Source organism: Columba livia, chromosome 17 (assembly GCF_036013475.1).
Source record: "Columba livia isolate bColLiv1 breed racing homer chromosome 17, bColLiv1.pat.W.v2, whole genome shotgun sequence".
Lineage (NCBI taxonomy): Eukaryota > Metazoa > Chordata > Aves > Columbiformes > Columbidae > Columba > Columba livia.
Window position 1 is genome coordinate 6,858,742 of NC_088618.1, and position 12,946 is coordinate 6,871,687.

The following is a 12,946-nucleotide window of genomic DNA, read 5'->3' on the forward strand; positions in this document are numbered from 1 at the left end:
CAATTATATTTTTTCTCGATATAGCTGAAGCAGTTACGGTTTCATTCAGACATTGGGCAACGGGGGCGCTCACCAGAGTAAGGGAAAAGATCGGTAACAATCTGTATGTTGTACTATTAGGATTTTGGGGGTTGTAGCAACACGTCGGCATTCTCGGAGGCACTTAAAACGTAAGCACCACCTTCTTTGTCTTTACTGCGATAAAATGCAAAAAATTAACTTAAATGAACATAAAAGCCACTTCAGAGGCCTCAGTATCTCAAAGACCAGCCAGAGCATCACACTTACCTTACTGGGAAAACTGTCATGTCTCAGATTAATAGAACCAAGATTTGTAGATCTGCTACATTCAAGTTGCTTCTTTCTGTTCTACAGTGTGATTTTACAAAATATGAATTCACAGAAGCTACAGTAAATTTTTAGTTCTTGAAATACAGATAGTTATTTTCATACAAGTTTTAAATTTACCTGTTTTATTAAGCACCAAAACCAAGACAATGTGCATCATATTTACAAACGCATGAAAATATTTATAGTTCCAGAAATGATTTATCACTGTGCTTAATAGTACTGAGCACTCTAAATTACCAATAATACAAGTTACTTTTCAGGGTTTTTTTTGGTCTAGTTTAAGCACAATTTTGTGCAGGGAGACAGGAGGGGAAATTGTGTGCAAGAATTAGAGACAATGGCTGTTGCTGATGGTCACGGCTTCTCCGGGCAGGTTTCAGAACCAGCATCGCCCGAGTGCGAGACAAAGCGGAACAAGCGTGGGAGGGCATGAAATCACAGAGACAACCGATTTCTTTTTGTTCTCTGGAACATTAAGTTAGGCTCTTTTAAAAGCTACGTTTACTACACACACTCCACTTAACCACATTCCTTTTCTGCTGCATTCCCTGTTCTGTTACAGCTTTCCAAAGCCTTAACGATTGTACATCGCAACACCAAACACTTCCCTCCGCAGTTAAGTGCACGTATTTTCTGCTTTCAAACCCCGCAGAGTTCAGTGCTTTAGCTGTCCTTTCCCAAACAGTCACAGAATCCATTATTTCTAGGCACACTTTATAGTGCAACCAAATCCAAGAAGCTGACATTTTTTATTTAGTACCCGTGGGCTATAATAATGAAAAATTTACTCCCTGAAATACAGTTGCATGCATTTCATCTCCACCGCACTCATGATAAAAAGTCACTTCCTCGAACACACGGGCAACAATGGTAACTTAATGAAATGTAGCGACATAAAATAAACATGAGCGTGCAGCACATCCGAATTCTCCAGAGTGAAAATACTCTACCATGTTCCTAGCAAAGATTCATATGAGTAAAGGGCCTTGAAGCCTGACACATACGTCTAAAGGCATGGCAGAGAATTCAGGGAAACTGCCATTAAAATAAATTGCTATTAGTGACTATGAGCCTCTGATAACACTACGGCTCACTGCAGGAGAACCGTCAGAGCCAAAAACAAGATGCTCAAGCGACGAAAAACAAAAGATAATCTGGAAGCTTACATGTATTCCTATTTGATAACTGAGGGAGGCTAAAGGTTGCATTTACAATAGAATCTAATATTAGATTGCTTGTTTTCCAGTTCCTATCCATCTCATTTAAAAAAAAAAGGCAAAAAGAGGAACATTATTTTTTATTTTAGACCAATAAAGACTGAATTATGATCCAAGAAACAATAACAGGAAAATAAAATAAAAATAAGAGAATCTGTCCAGAATTCCTATCCTAAAAAATTCCAAAAGTCCAACAGGGTGTCCCAGGCCGGACCCACAGAGACGCTGCCCAGCAAACACAACCTGACGGTTACCATGGCAACGGGGGGAGGACACCTATATTACATTTGAGTTAGTTTTTTCCACACAATACTCAGTAGAATTTAGTTTAATAAATTTTCTAAGTGTGACGGTCCTATAGGACAAATGGGCTCTGAAATGATTACGTTCTGGAGGAGAAGTCCATCAGTGACCATGGAAATCCAGCAGCTCAGACACAAGCTCCGGGTGAGAATGTCCCTGCACCTCTGACAGCCACCAGGTACAAGGTAAATGTTCACCCTGCACATCCCATTTCCTTAACCACTTCATACCCACCAGGGTCTAAACTCCATTCCATGGACCTTCAGCCTGCTCCGCTTGGGGAACAAGCGCAGATATTCACCATCTACCAGCTGAGGGGAACGGAGCATTCAAAGAGACACAAGGCGGCTTCTTCCACCCTTCACTGACCACCCTATTCTGTACTGTGACAGTTGTTCATGTTATTAACATCATTGTTTTCTTTTTTAATTAGAATAAAAACTGCAGCTGACACAATCACTCCTATAAAGAGGAGTTCAGATTGAGCTGACAACAGAATTGACAGTCATGCTTCCTGCATTCTCAGCAGGATTTTAAACTGTGCTCCATCCACCTCGTCCTGCTCTGATCACACAAAGGCTCCTGTCCTGCAGTCGCAACAATCACCAAGGACTGCGTTTGAAATGGGCATGCTCCCTGTGTGCCATAAACGTAAACTGTCCTGTTTGTCTTCTACTGTGCTTTATGACCCTTATTTTGGATCTGTCTCTAGCACCTGAAAGACACATCATAACATCAGCTGAACATCCTAAAGCAGCACAAGCAAAGTCAACAAAGTTAAGGATATTCAGTAAGCTGAGGCATATTAGGCATTTCATGCCATGCGACAATGGAAAATTATGCCAAAGGATGTATTTAATGCAGTGTTCCAAGACTGTTCCTTTCCATGCCACGCATAAGATGAGGTTCTATTAACAAAGGTTTCATCCAAGTACATTTTCTTTCTGTTAGCATCCAGAATAACTAGGGCTTGGTATACATTTTTTAAGAAGTCCATTAAAAATGCATCATAAAGCCATAAATATAACATTTGTCCAAATAAAAAATAGGTTTTCCATTAGGGGAAGTGAGCAGAGGTTTGTCTAACACATGACTGCACCGTGTGAGCTCCAGCACAAGAAAAACTAAAGGCACAGTTTTCAGTTACAGGCCTATCAAGCCCATGGAACAGGATTCTGACCAACGTCCAACGCGAGACTAAAAAAGTCCATCAGATATACAGTTTGGTAGGAATAGCCTCAAATACTGGAACACTTAACAAAAAGGATGCCTTTATTACACTATTTTATATGCACCAATATTCATATGATCTATTACTTCTATGAGCTGGCTCCTTAACAGCTTTAGATGAAAAAAAGCAATACAGGAATTTTGCGTATCACTGCCAACTTCTGGAGAAGTCATCAGACATTATAAAAATAACTGCGCTGAAGAGCTTACACATTTTCTATTTCTTGTTTGGGATCTTAGGACAGACTTCTAATAACTTCTAGAAAAATGCAGTTATTTGACTTCCAGGAGGCAAACTTGACATTCCAAAGCAAAGGGAAGAAGGAAAGAGATCAAAACTAACTCAAATCCAGAAAATACAATCAAAACTAGAGTGTCCATTCACCATATGACAGAAATGACAGTATTGTTCAACTTTAAAAAGAAAAAAGAAAAAAACTTTGGGGGTAAATTCTCTACTAGTGGGTAGTAGCCATACTATGAGTAATTTATTTATGTTGTTCCATATAACAGAAGGGGCTTTGTAATTTACCCTTTGGAGCAAAGGAGAAAGAGGCTGTGGCAAAAGGGATTTGTCACCTGCTTTGTCTGGCAGTTCAGACAAGGGGCTGAGACCCGAACACCCTCAGAAGCAAACGGAGCGCAGTGGCATTGAGAGAACACTGAATTTATAGAGATAAGAAGAATTGCAATAAATTTCTTCGCTGTTTTCATTAGTTTGAACTGTCGCCATGCTTGTGACTCAGAAAGTACCTGTGCTTGATGCGGCAGCAATCCCTGTGCTGCATCTCCTGCCTTTGCACCGTCACACACACCCCGCGTCCCCCGGGGCTGCGGGACGGCGGGAGCAACCTTTGAATCCATAATATCCAAGACACTCTTTTGCTGCTCAGATTCTAATCCTTGGACAATGAGAACTACATCATGAATTCAGAGAGTCGATATAAATCCAGGATGCTAAACACCCAACAAAAATAGGACTACTTGCTGCAGAACAAAACCAAAACACTCCGAGGCACAGGTGTTTGTGATTTGATTAATCAAAGCAGCAAGTAACATAAATGTAGCAAAAGGAACAATAAATGGGGGTAAGTGGCTGACAGACACTGTTAACCAAAAATAGAGCAAACAGTAAAAACACAAAGGAAAATAAATGTGATATATACAATAACTTTTAAAGCAAACCATAAGACATAGCTGCTCTCCCTCTATGGCTCTGCATCAGGGATAAATCCCATCTATGAGACCCTGATTTATTAGCACTCTGATGCCAGCCACATCCAGTTTGATGTCAAAGAAAAGGAAAAAGCAGCATGAACAGCATGGACTTTAAAAAAAATAATTAAATACCTCTTAGAAAATATCTACTAAATACAAATATCTATATACGACTTATATTAGATCACTATGTCTGAAATATCTAAGCACAGAGCGCCCTCCCATGTGTGCTTTGTTCATTGTACTCCTTCACAATTCCTCAACTCAGACCATTATGATAATATTGGGAAAGAAAGAAATATCCAAGAGGAGGAAACTCAACCCATTTAAACATAAGAAAAACTTTTTGGTGAGGGTAGTGAAACAGCAGAACAGGTTGTGCAGAGAGGTTCTGGAGTCTCCATCCCTGAGACATTAACAACCCAAGCAGACAATGCCCTGGACAACCTGCTCCAGGTGACCCCATGATCCCCAGAAGTCCCATCCAACAACTATGCTGTGATTCCGCGAGACGAAAAGACAGAAACCAATGCACGAATCTCAAGATAACGTAACACAGCAAGTCCTAGCAAAGCCAAAAAAAATCTGTTAAGCAGTTTTATGCCTGAAAAACTGGAATGCATCTTTCTGCAAATTAAAGACAGATGGTAAGCCAGAGGACAGGACTGGAAAGTTCCTTGCTCATCAAATTAAAAACAAGAGGCCTATTCATGAAAAAAGTTACGTGGTCAAGTCACATTCTTCGCTGAGACGTTTTACATGCAGCTGAGGGTGGGCACTCTACTGGCAATTCATTGAGAAACTTTCGGTCGTTCCGGATTGCTGCAGCACGGGGGGAGCACACACAGGATCCGCGAGCAGTCCGAACCGTGAGAGAAGCAGCAAATGTCCCTTTTCCTTTAAAAAGAACTGCTCACATGACTAACAGCTGGAGTAGCTTAAACAACATGCCAGCGTAACCTATTTTGTTGAATTCCCCTACAGTTACATGACAACATGAAAACCCTCCCGCACTTCAAATACCCAGAGGCCTTACGGCTCAAACTCCCCCTTCTTCCTGTTCTATCTTCTGGATTTGTTCTCCACGAGCATGTACAAAGCCACGTTTTTAAATGAAGTGGAGGAGACAGACTAAGATCATAAGAGAAATCTGCGCCTGATGAAAAGTGGTAGTAATTCATTCTAGTTATTTTTAGATTACATACACACAGTGTGTTCCTTTTACACCAACTAAATCCTCCAGACTATTCACCTTTTCTCTAAAGGGTGCTGCAGCTCAAAACCAGGCTGATAGGAAAAAGTGTCCCTGTTTTAAGAAATAACACTTTTACCTGTTCTGTGGCTTATACAGTTGCACATAATCACAGGCCCCTGTTGAACCCCAATCTTCAACCCCATCAGCCGCCTTGGCCGCCCCTCGGCCGGTCACCTGCTGTGCTCTTCAGGGGACACTGCTCCTCAAACTCTGTTGGGGCTTCAAACAGCAGAGCAACACAGAATTGTTCAGACAGCACCCTTCTGCTCACAAAGGACTAAAATAAAATCCAGGTACTCCTCAGAGTGCTGAAAACATCCATCTTTGTGGTTCTTGCTCCCACGTGAGGCTTTGGTTGTGAGTGTCCATTCAAGTCTGACAAAGTCACTGCATCTCCTGTTAATTAACAACTTTTCTGTTGGGAGATTAAGACCACGCATCAGTGCCAAAAACCAGTTAATTATTCTCACCCAAATACTGCCTGCTCTTTCCTAAAGGCCAAATCTTAGATTAAAGGAGGTTACTTAGTTCTTAAATAGAATTCCACTAGGCATAGTTCACGTTTACATTCATACTTGAGGATTATCACTCGAGAGCAGGGATTTTCTGCTCACAGCATCTGAGGGTGGGCTGGGAAGCATTGATTCGGAAAACTGAAGTCAGTGAAGACTTCAGGGTGACAGAGTCATCATTGCCAAAGCTGTAATAGCATCAGCTGGAACAGCAGAAAAACAAATGCAGAAAATATTGAGTGTTTGAAGACCAGATACTCAAAACCAAAACAAACCTAAACAAACCGCAAAAACAAGTCACATTGCAAGATGATGAGAACTACAGTGATGGATGGAAACATCTCCAACATCATATACCTAAGAGCTGCCACAAAATACAAATACAAGTTTCTACATCATATGTATTTCACAACTAACCACACATGGCTGGACACGGCTCCTCAACATTCACCTATGAATCACTTTGCATAATACTACTTCTCAAAGGTTTTATCAAGTAGTTAGCATTCTTCAAGTGAAATAAGTCTAACAATAGGATTCAGTCAGAATTATTTCTTATTAAATACATTAAGTCACTTACAAAGGCTTTGAGCTGCCCCTGTAAGAAAGGTTACAAAGAGGAGCTTTCACGCACGCTACAGTGAACAGCACACATTTGGTGGTAGAGATCATGCTACATTTTTATTGACATTTCAAACATTATGCCCAAACCTCCTCATTCAAGATAAAACACATATTCTCCAAGAAAATAAATCATCATAATAAGCTCAATTATTAATGACTCAAGTTTTTCAGCACTTAAAAAGTTCACACGTTAACACGGTAAAGATAGAATAAATATCTTAAATTACTTTTTTGCCTTGTGTAAAGTACTGGAAATCTGAAACTTTTCTGTGCTTCTGAAGAACTTGAAGCCACAGCAGCAAATCAACTGGTGGCAGACGTTAGGAGTATAATCTTTCCCCAGTATTACATGCAAAGTTATCATTAAAACCTCCTTCTGTTCTCCCCAATTAGGTATAAAGACACATATGAATTTCTTCTTCTTCTGCCACATGTTTGTAATTTTTTCCAGTAGCCTTAGAACTGGAATGATGCAAATGTTCAGACATTTATTTTAAATAAAGCCAGCTTTTTGCCCTGTTAGGCACTTCTGAAAACCAAAGGGAAAAAACTTCTCACCGCTACGTTGTGTGACCTCCTGTGCTGACACCTGCACACAGGTTCTCCTCATCGAGTCTCCACACACAGAATCCCAGAATGTCAGGGATTGGAAGGGACCTGGAAAGCTCATCCAGTGCAATCCCCCCATGGAGCAGGAACACCCAGATGAGGTTACACAGGAAGGTGTCCAGGCGGGTTGGAATGTCTGCAGAGAAGGAGACTCCACAACCCCCCTGGGCAGCCTGGGCCAGGCTCTGCCACCCTCACCCCAAACAAGTTTCTTCTCAAATTTAAGTGGAACCTTTTCTGTTCCAGTTTGCACCCATTACCCCTTGTCCTATCATTGATTGTCACCAAGAAGAGCCTGGCTCCATCCTTCTGACACTCCCCCTTTATATATCTGTAAACATGAATGAGGTCACCCCTCAGTCTCCTCTTGTCCAGCTCCAGAGCCCCAGCTCCCTCAGCCTTTCCTCACACGGGAGATGCTCCACTCCCTGCAGCATCTTCGTTGCCCTGCGCTGGACTCTCTCCAGCAGTTCCCTGTCCTGCTGGAACTGAGGGGCCACAACTGGACACAATATTCCAGGTGTGGTCTCAACAAGGCTGCTACTTTCCTATTATACAAAAGTTTTTCAACATCTCCTTTCCCAGCTGGTCAAAGGCAGAAAACACTTCTGCAGTTAGAAAATACTTTTGCAGTTAGAAAATCCCATAATACTTCCACAATGCTAGGATAGCATTTACTATTAAATTCTGTGCGTGCCACAGTGTCGTTGCCATTTTGAAGTTATTTCACAGAATGCTTCTTTGGTATCAGTATCTTCTAGAGTGTGTACATCTGGAGGCTTGCAACATGCATACTAGGCAAAAAACTGTGCTTGGTTTGTTTGGTGAGTTTGTCTTAATGTTGCCAACAAAACAAACAAAAAAGTGAAACAATCCAAATTCCAAAGACAAAACCATCCCTGACAATCTCTGTGTGAGGCAGACTGTGGTCATCAAGCACTGCTCGGCTAGACGGTCAGGAAATCCCTGTATTGATCACTACGGCAGCAGTCACACACCTCAGCCATCACATCTTAATACAGCAAATATTTAATGTTTTCATCCCAGCACAGACTGAAATACACAAGCAGGACCTGAAGTCGCAGGTAAGGCCAGCGCTCCAGGCTGGTCCTGCAAAGGATGCGCCCGAGAACCACACAGGAAAGAGAAATATGAACATACAAGTTCTCCTTCTCCCTCCTACTCCAAAAATTCTGCACTAATGAGCAACCTCATGTCCCCAGAAGTGAAAGCTTATTCCTCATCCATCTACCACAACCTAAACCTGTTTGTAATTCTGATACTCTCATCTGGAAGCTCCTGGCCCGCTGTGACAATCAGCTCCCATGGACCACAAATAGATTATTCAAAAACAACGTTTCTTTGCATTCATTTTTAATATGTCATCTTTCAATTTGTTCAGATACCTCTGTATTATTGTATCATAAGAATGAGCTGTTCTGTATAATTCAGGTATCTTGCTGCTGGCCACAGCGACCCTGCTGTTCTGTAACAGACTGATCTTTTCCCTAAAACATCATCATTTCCCATCCCCAAAGAAACCCTGAAAATGCTTCATAAAATCTCAGAGAGATTGGAACCCGCCTCCCAGAGGGGTTATTAGAAACAGCAGCTATGGAAAGGAAGATTTGGGGGCTTAATGAAATTATTATTATTATTATTATTTTTTAATATGAAGACATAAAGATTGAAATATTGGTCTACAAACAAAAACTGTAGGATTTAATAGATCTATTTTATATTACAAAGACTAAAGTGAAATTATCTGAGAAGTACAGCGGGACATTCTGCACAGGACTGCAGCTTTCATTGAAACGGAGACCACAGGTGAAATAAACACTGTTTCATGTAGCTGAGTCCAGCAGAGCAAAAACAATGAACACAGGACACCGGTTAACTAGGTACACTTGGAGATACTTTGTGTACTTGGACCGACACAGTCAAACCAACTCCATAAAATGTAACAAATATACCCAAGCAATTGTTGGATCTGAAGAATTTTTGAAAGGTGCAGACCCAGACATGTGGAGTGTAACTGAATTGAAGGGCATTACCAAAACTTTATGTCCATTTAAAGGCCAGAGGAAAAGGAGGAAAACTTTATGTCCATTTAAAGGAGGAAAAGAAACAAGGACATTTACATTTAGTAGCTTAAATCTCCAAAAACTTGGATCAAATTAATTTTTCAGCTTCCTACGTAAATGGAAACTGGGTTCTGTATTTAAAATGCAGGCCTTTCAAAAAAAATACAAGCTACACCTGTTAAGCTCCCTCTTCTGGCTAATGAATAAAATTGCTTAGATTTGATATGCCTAAGTTTCAATTTTCCAGTTAAGTTCCATCACTTAAAATCAAATAATCTTTTTTTTATCCACAAAGCAGCTTTGATTTTGAAATACGCAACACGGGTGTTCCACGTCAGTGCCCTCCTGTTGTCTCATGCTGACAAGCTGCACACACACAACACCAAAACATAATCCACGTACTATGCAGGGATAGCACTCCAAACCAAGCTTGACTGACAACCAGCCATCTAGACCTATAGGAAGTTTATAAACACCACTGCGTATTTTCTGATATCAGATATCCAGTACAACCCGAAATTCATGTGTTCAAAACATATCAGACTAGTTAATTAGCCCCCAAAGTACACCTTTCTTTGTCCTAGCCAAAATTAGAGTTAATCATACAATAAAAACAGGAATACACGTTTTAAAAAATGTAAACGTTGAAAATGAGGAAAACGTACCATATGAACTTAAGCTGCCTCTGTTCCAGGATCTTCCATCTCTGCTGTGGTTTGCACAGCATTTCTGCTGGGCAACACGGCTCCCAGCGGCCAGGAGCACTGACACCACCACCCTCTCCTGCTCACCACCCATCACAGCACCGGCACTTCAACAGGTAATGTGGGGAACCACCCTGTTTGTCCGTCAGTAACACGGGAAGGGGGGAAAAAATTACCCAGTAGCGCAGACAGCGTCTGACTTCAGCTCTGCCTCCTCTGAGCAAAAGTTATTTTCCAGTTTGTGATCCTCAACTAAGCAAAAAAGAAACAAAGACTTCCCTGTGCTTTTCCCATAAAGAAGGAGAGCAACCCAAGAGCTCCAGCTACTGCAAGCACCGAAATCCCTCTGCTGTTTTCTGTCACTGCTCCCCAGAAATGCAGAAAAAAATTGTAAAATATGTAAAGGTCGGCCTAGAGATGCACAATTCACCATCCCCTACAAGTAGATAAATAGCCAGCTCTTTGTGGTAAAATAATTACAAGTAATTAGTGTTTATCTTATGCACTGATTTACGTTAATCACACTTGGACAGTTGCTATGGCTGGTGTGTTGAAAGCAGAAAGAATTTCACTTTGTTAACAGCTCCAAAAATTAGTGGAGCTTAGCTAATAGGTGTGGCTTTCAGCGTTAATGGGCTTGCACTTTTAACTGGTCATCCAAATGAGCTTTCCAGATACTGATCCCTTTCTTGGCCCTTGCTGGTATTTTATGGAAACAGAATTAACATGAATTATTTTTAAAGAGGGAAGTATCACCAACAGACTTCAGTACTTCAGTTCCACTCATCCTAGCTGATGTTTTCATTGAAATTGTCAATTTAGTTACACTGTTAAATAATTGCAAATGTGGAGATACAGATGCCTTAAGCAAACAGTCACCTTCATCGTGGAGCAGCCAAATTAACGACAGAGAAAACAGTTTAATACCCAACAGGAAGCTCAAGTCAAACAACTTTTAAACACAGAAGATACTATTATCTGGAGCTTTTAGCAAAAGCAGAAATACATGCACTTGTTTACATCAGGTATTACGTATGTGAACAAAGGAGTTACTCCCTCCCCAGAAGACAAGTACACTTCCTTACCTTTGGCCATTTGGGATTCAGAAGTCGTGCTTTGATGGCATCATCCAGGGCTTTGTCATACTGCTGGATTTTCATGTAGGCTGCCGAGCGGTTACTGTAGAGAATGCAGTTCTGAGGATCAACTCCCAAAGCCTCGTTGTACAACACGATTGCCGTGTGGAAATCACCATCGTGGCAAGCCTGGTTGCTCTGGCGAACCTTTTCAACAAATTCAGCTTTGCTCAACATGGGACTGTCGGGACTTCTTCTTCCAAAAGATTTTGATCCAAAGAAAGAAATCTGAGGTGGAAAGGAGAAATTATATGTTAGTTTTAAGAAATACTACTCAAAAAAAGGGGGGGGGGGGGGGATCAAAATATTAAAACTATATGGCAAAAATTAAAGCCACCGGCATTACTGCAGAACAAATTACGAAATCAGAATCAGATTCTTAAAAAGGTAAACTGTTCATCTGTTGACATTTTGGGGTTCAAAAGGAACAGAAAAGAGCCTCATGAAATATATCATTCCCTAGGAAGGATGTCTTCCACAAGATATATTGCCTTCTTGGGGCATATGACTAGGTGGTGTCTATTTTAGCATGCAGGAATCCACATATTCACAAGTTTTTCCTTCTAATCCGTACCAGCTGATTCCACAACACTTTGCAGAGTCACCAGGTAAGGAGGTTTATCTGAAGAGACAGCGGGTAGGAACGTGAAGATGATGCCAGTACATCCTAAGGTTGATGTGTAGATCCCGCAGAAGCACATGTATGCACAGACAATGGAAGCAAGGGTAAATTCTCTTCAAACCAAAGAACTTGCACGGGTACATCTGCTCACACACCTCTATATTCAGCCACCTCCAGGTGGGAAGGGAAGGATGAGTCTTTGGAACTGGGGATACTCACAGATATTTAGTGGGGCACACTATTTTAGCAACACAACGGTCATCACTGGCAGAGCCACCTTCCCAGATTGTCAGCTTTAGGTAAAACAAAATAACCAAGAAAAACAGGTATAAGCCTTTTAACTACCACGACTGTTATTTAAAGTGAGGTGTAGAAAGTCCCAGCTCCATTGATTCTGGTACACACTTTCTCCTCATCAGCCTCATGTGCAGTCAGTAACTGTTTTGTCATGTACACCCTACTGTCCCTCAAGGACCCTCAAAAACTCAGCGAGAGTATCTTTGTACCACTCTGATTACAAGACAGTTGGGAATTCTGCAGCAATCGTACAAGGTGTTTCAAAAAGATGGACCCAATTTGAAATCACTATATCTTTGAAACTCAGCCTGGGTGACCCTGCTTTAGCAGATGGGTTGGACTGGATGATCTCCAGAGGTCCCTTCAACCCAACCAGGCTGGGATTTGGCAACAAGCAACGTGTGCGTATGGTAACATACACAGTACTTGGAAATATTTGTTAAAGGTTTAGACCGCTATAATTGTGGTTGGTGTCACCCACTTTCAGTCCTGCAGACCGAAAAAGGTTAAGAATATCACATAGTTACCACAACACAACAACTGCAGGATTTAAATACATTACCAGAGCAAACTAAGGCGTATTTTCAGGAGGAAAGGGAAGCAAGCCGCAAATTGACATCCTGTCTCAAGCATCAGAATGGTCTATAGACTTTCCTTTTTTTGAAGGCAAACAACAACAATAAAAAAGCATCAAATTGGAATCTACTGATCTCTTATTTTCCTTACGATTATACCATTATTTTTTTCTGACAGGTGTTTTTCCAAACTGTTTCTAAAGTACTGA

At 41.1% G+C, this 12,946-nt stretch overlaps 1 protein-coding gene across 2 annotated transcripts in view; it reads right to left on the reverse strand.

Annotated features, from left to right (window-relative positions):
- TTC28 (tetratricopeptide repeat domain 28) overlaps window positions 1–12,946 on the reverse strand; it is a 99,874-nt gene that overhangs the window by 85,666 nt on the left and 1,262 nt on the right. For both annotated transcript variants that reach the window (XM_065032990.1, XM_065032991.1), the window contains exon 2: window positions 11,193–11,471. In XM_065032990.1, coding sequence (XP_064889062.1) covers window positions 11,193–11,471 — 279 coding nt within the window. The remainder of the gene's footprint in view (window positions 1–11,192; window positions 11,472–12,946) is intronic.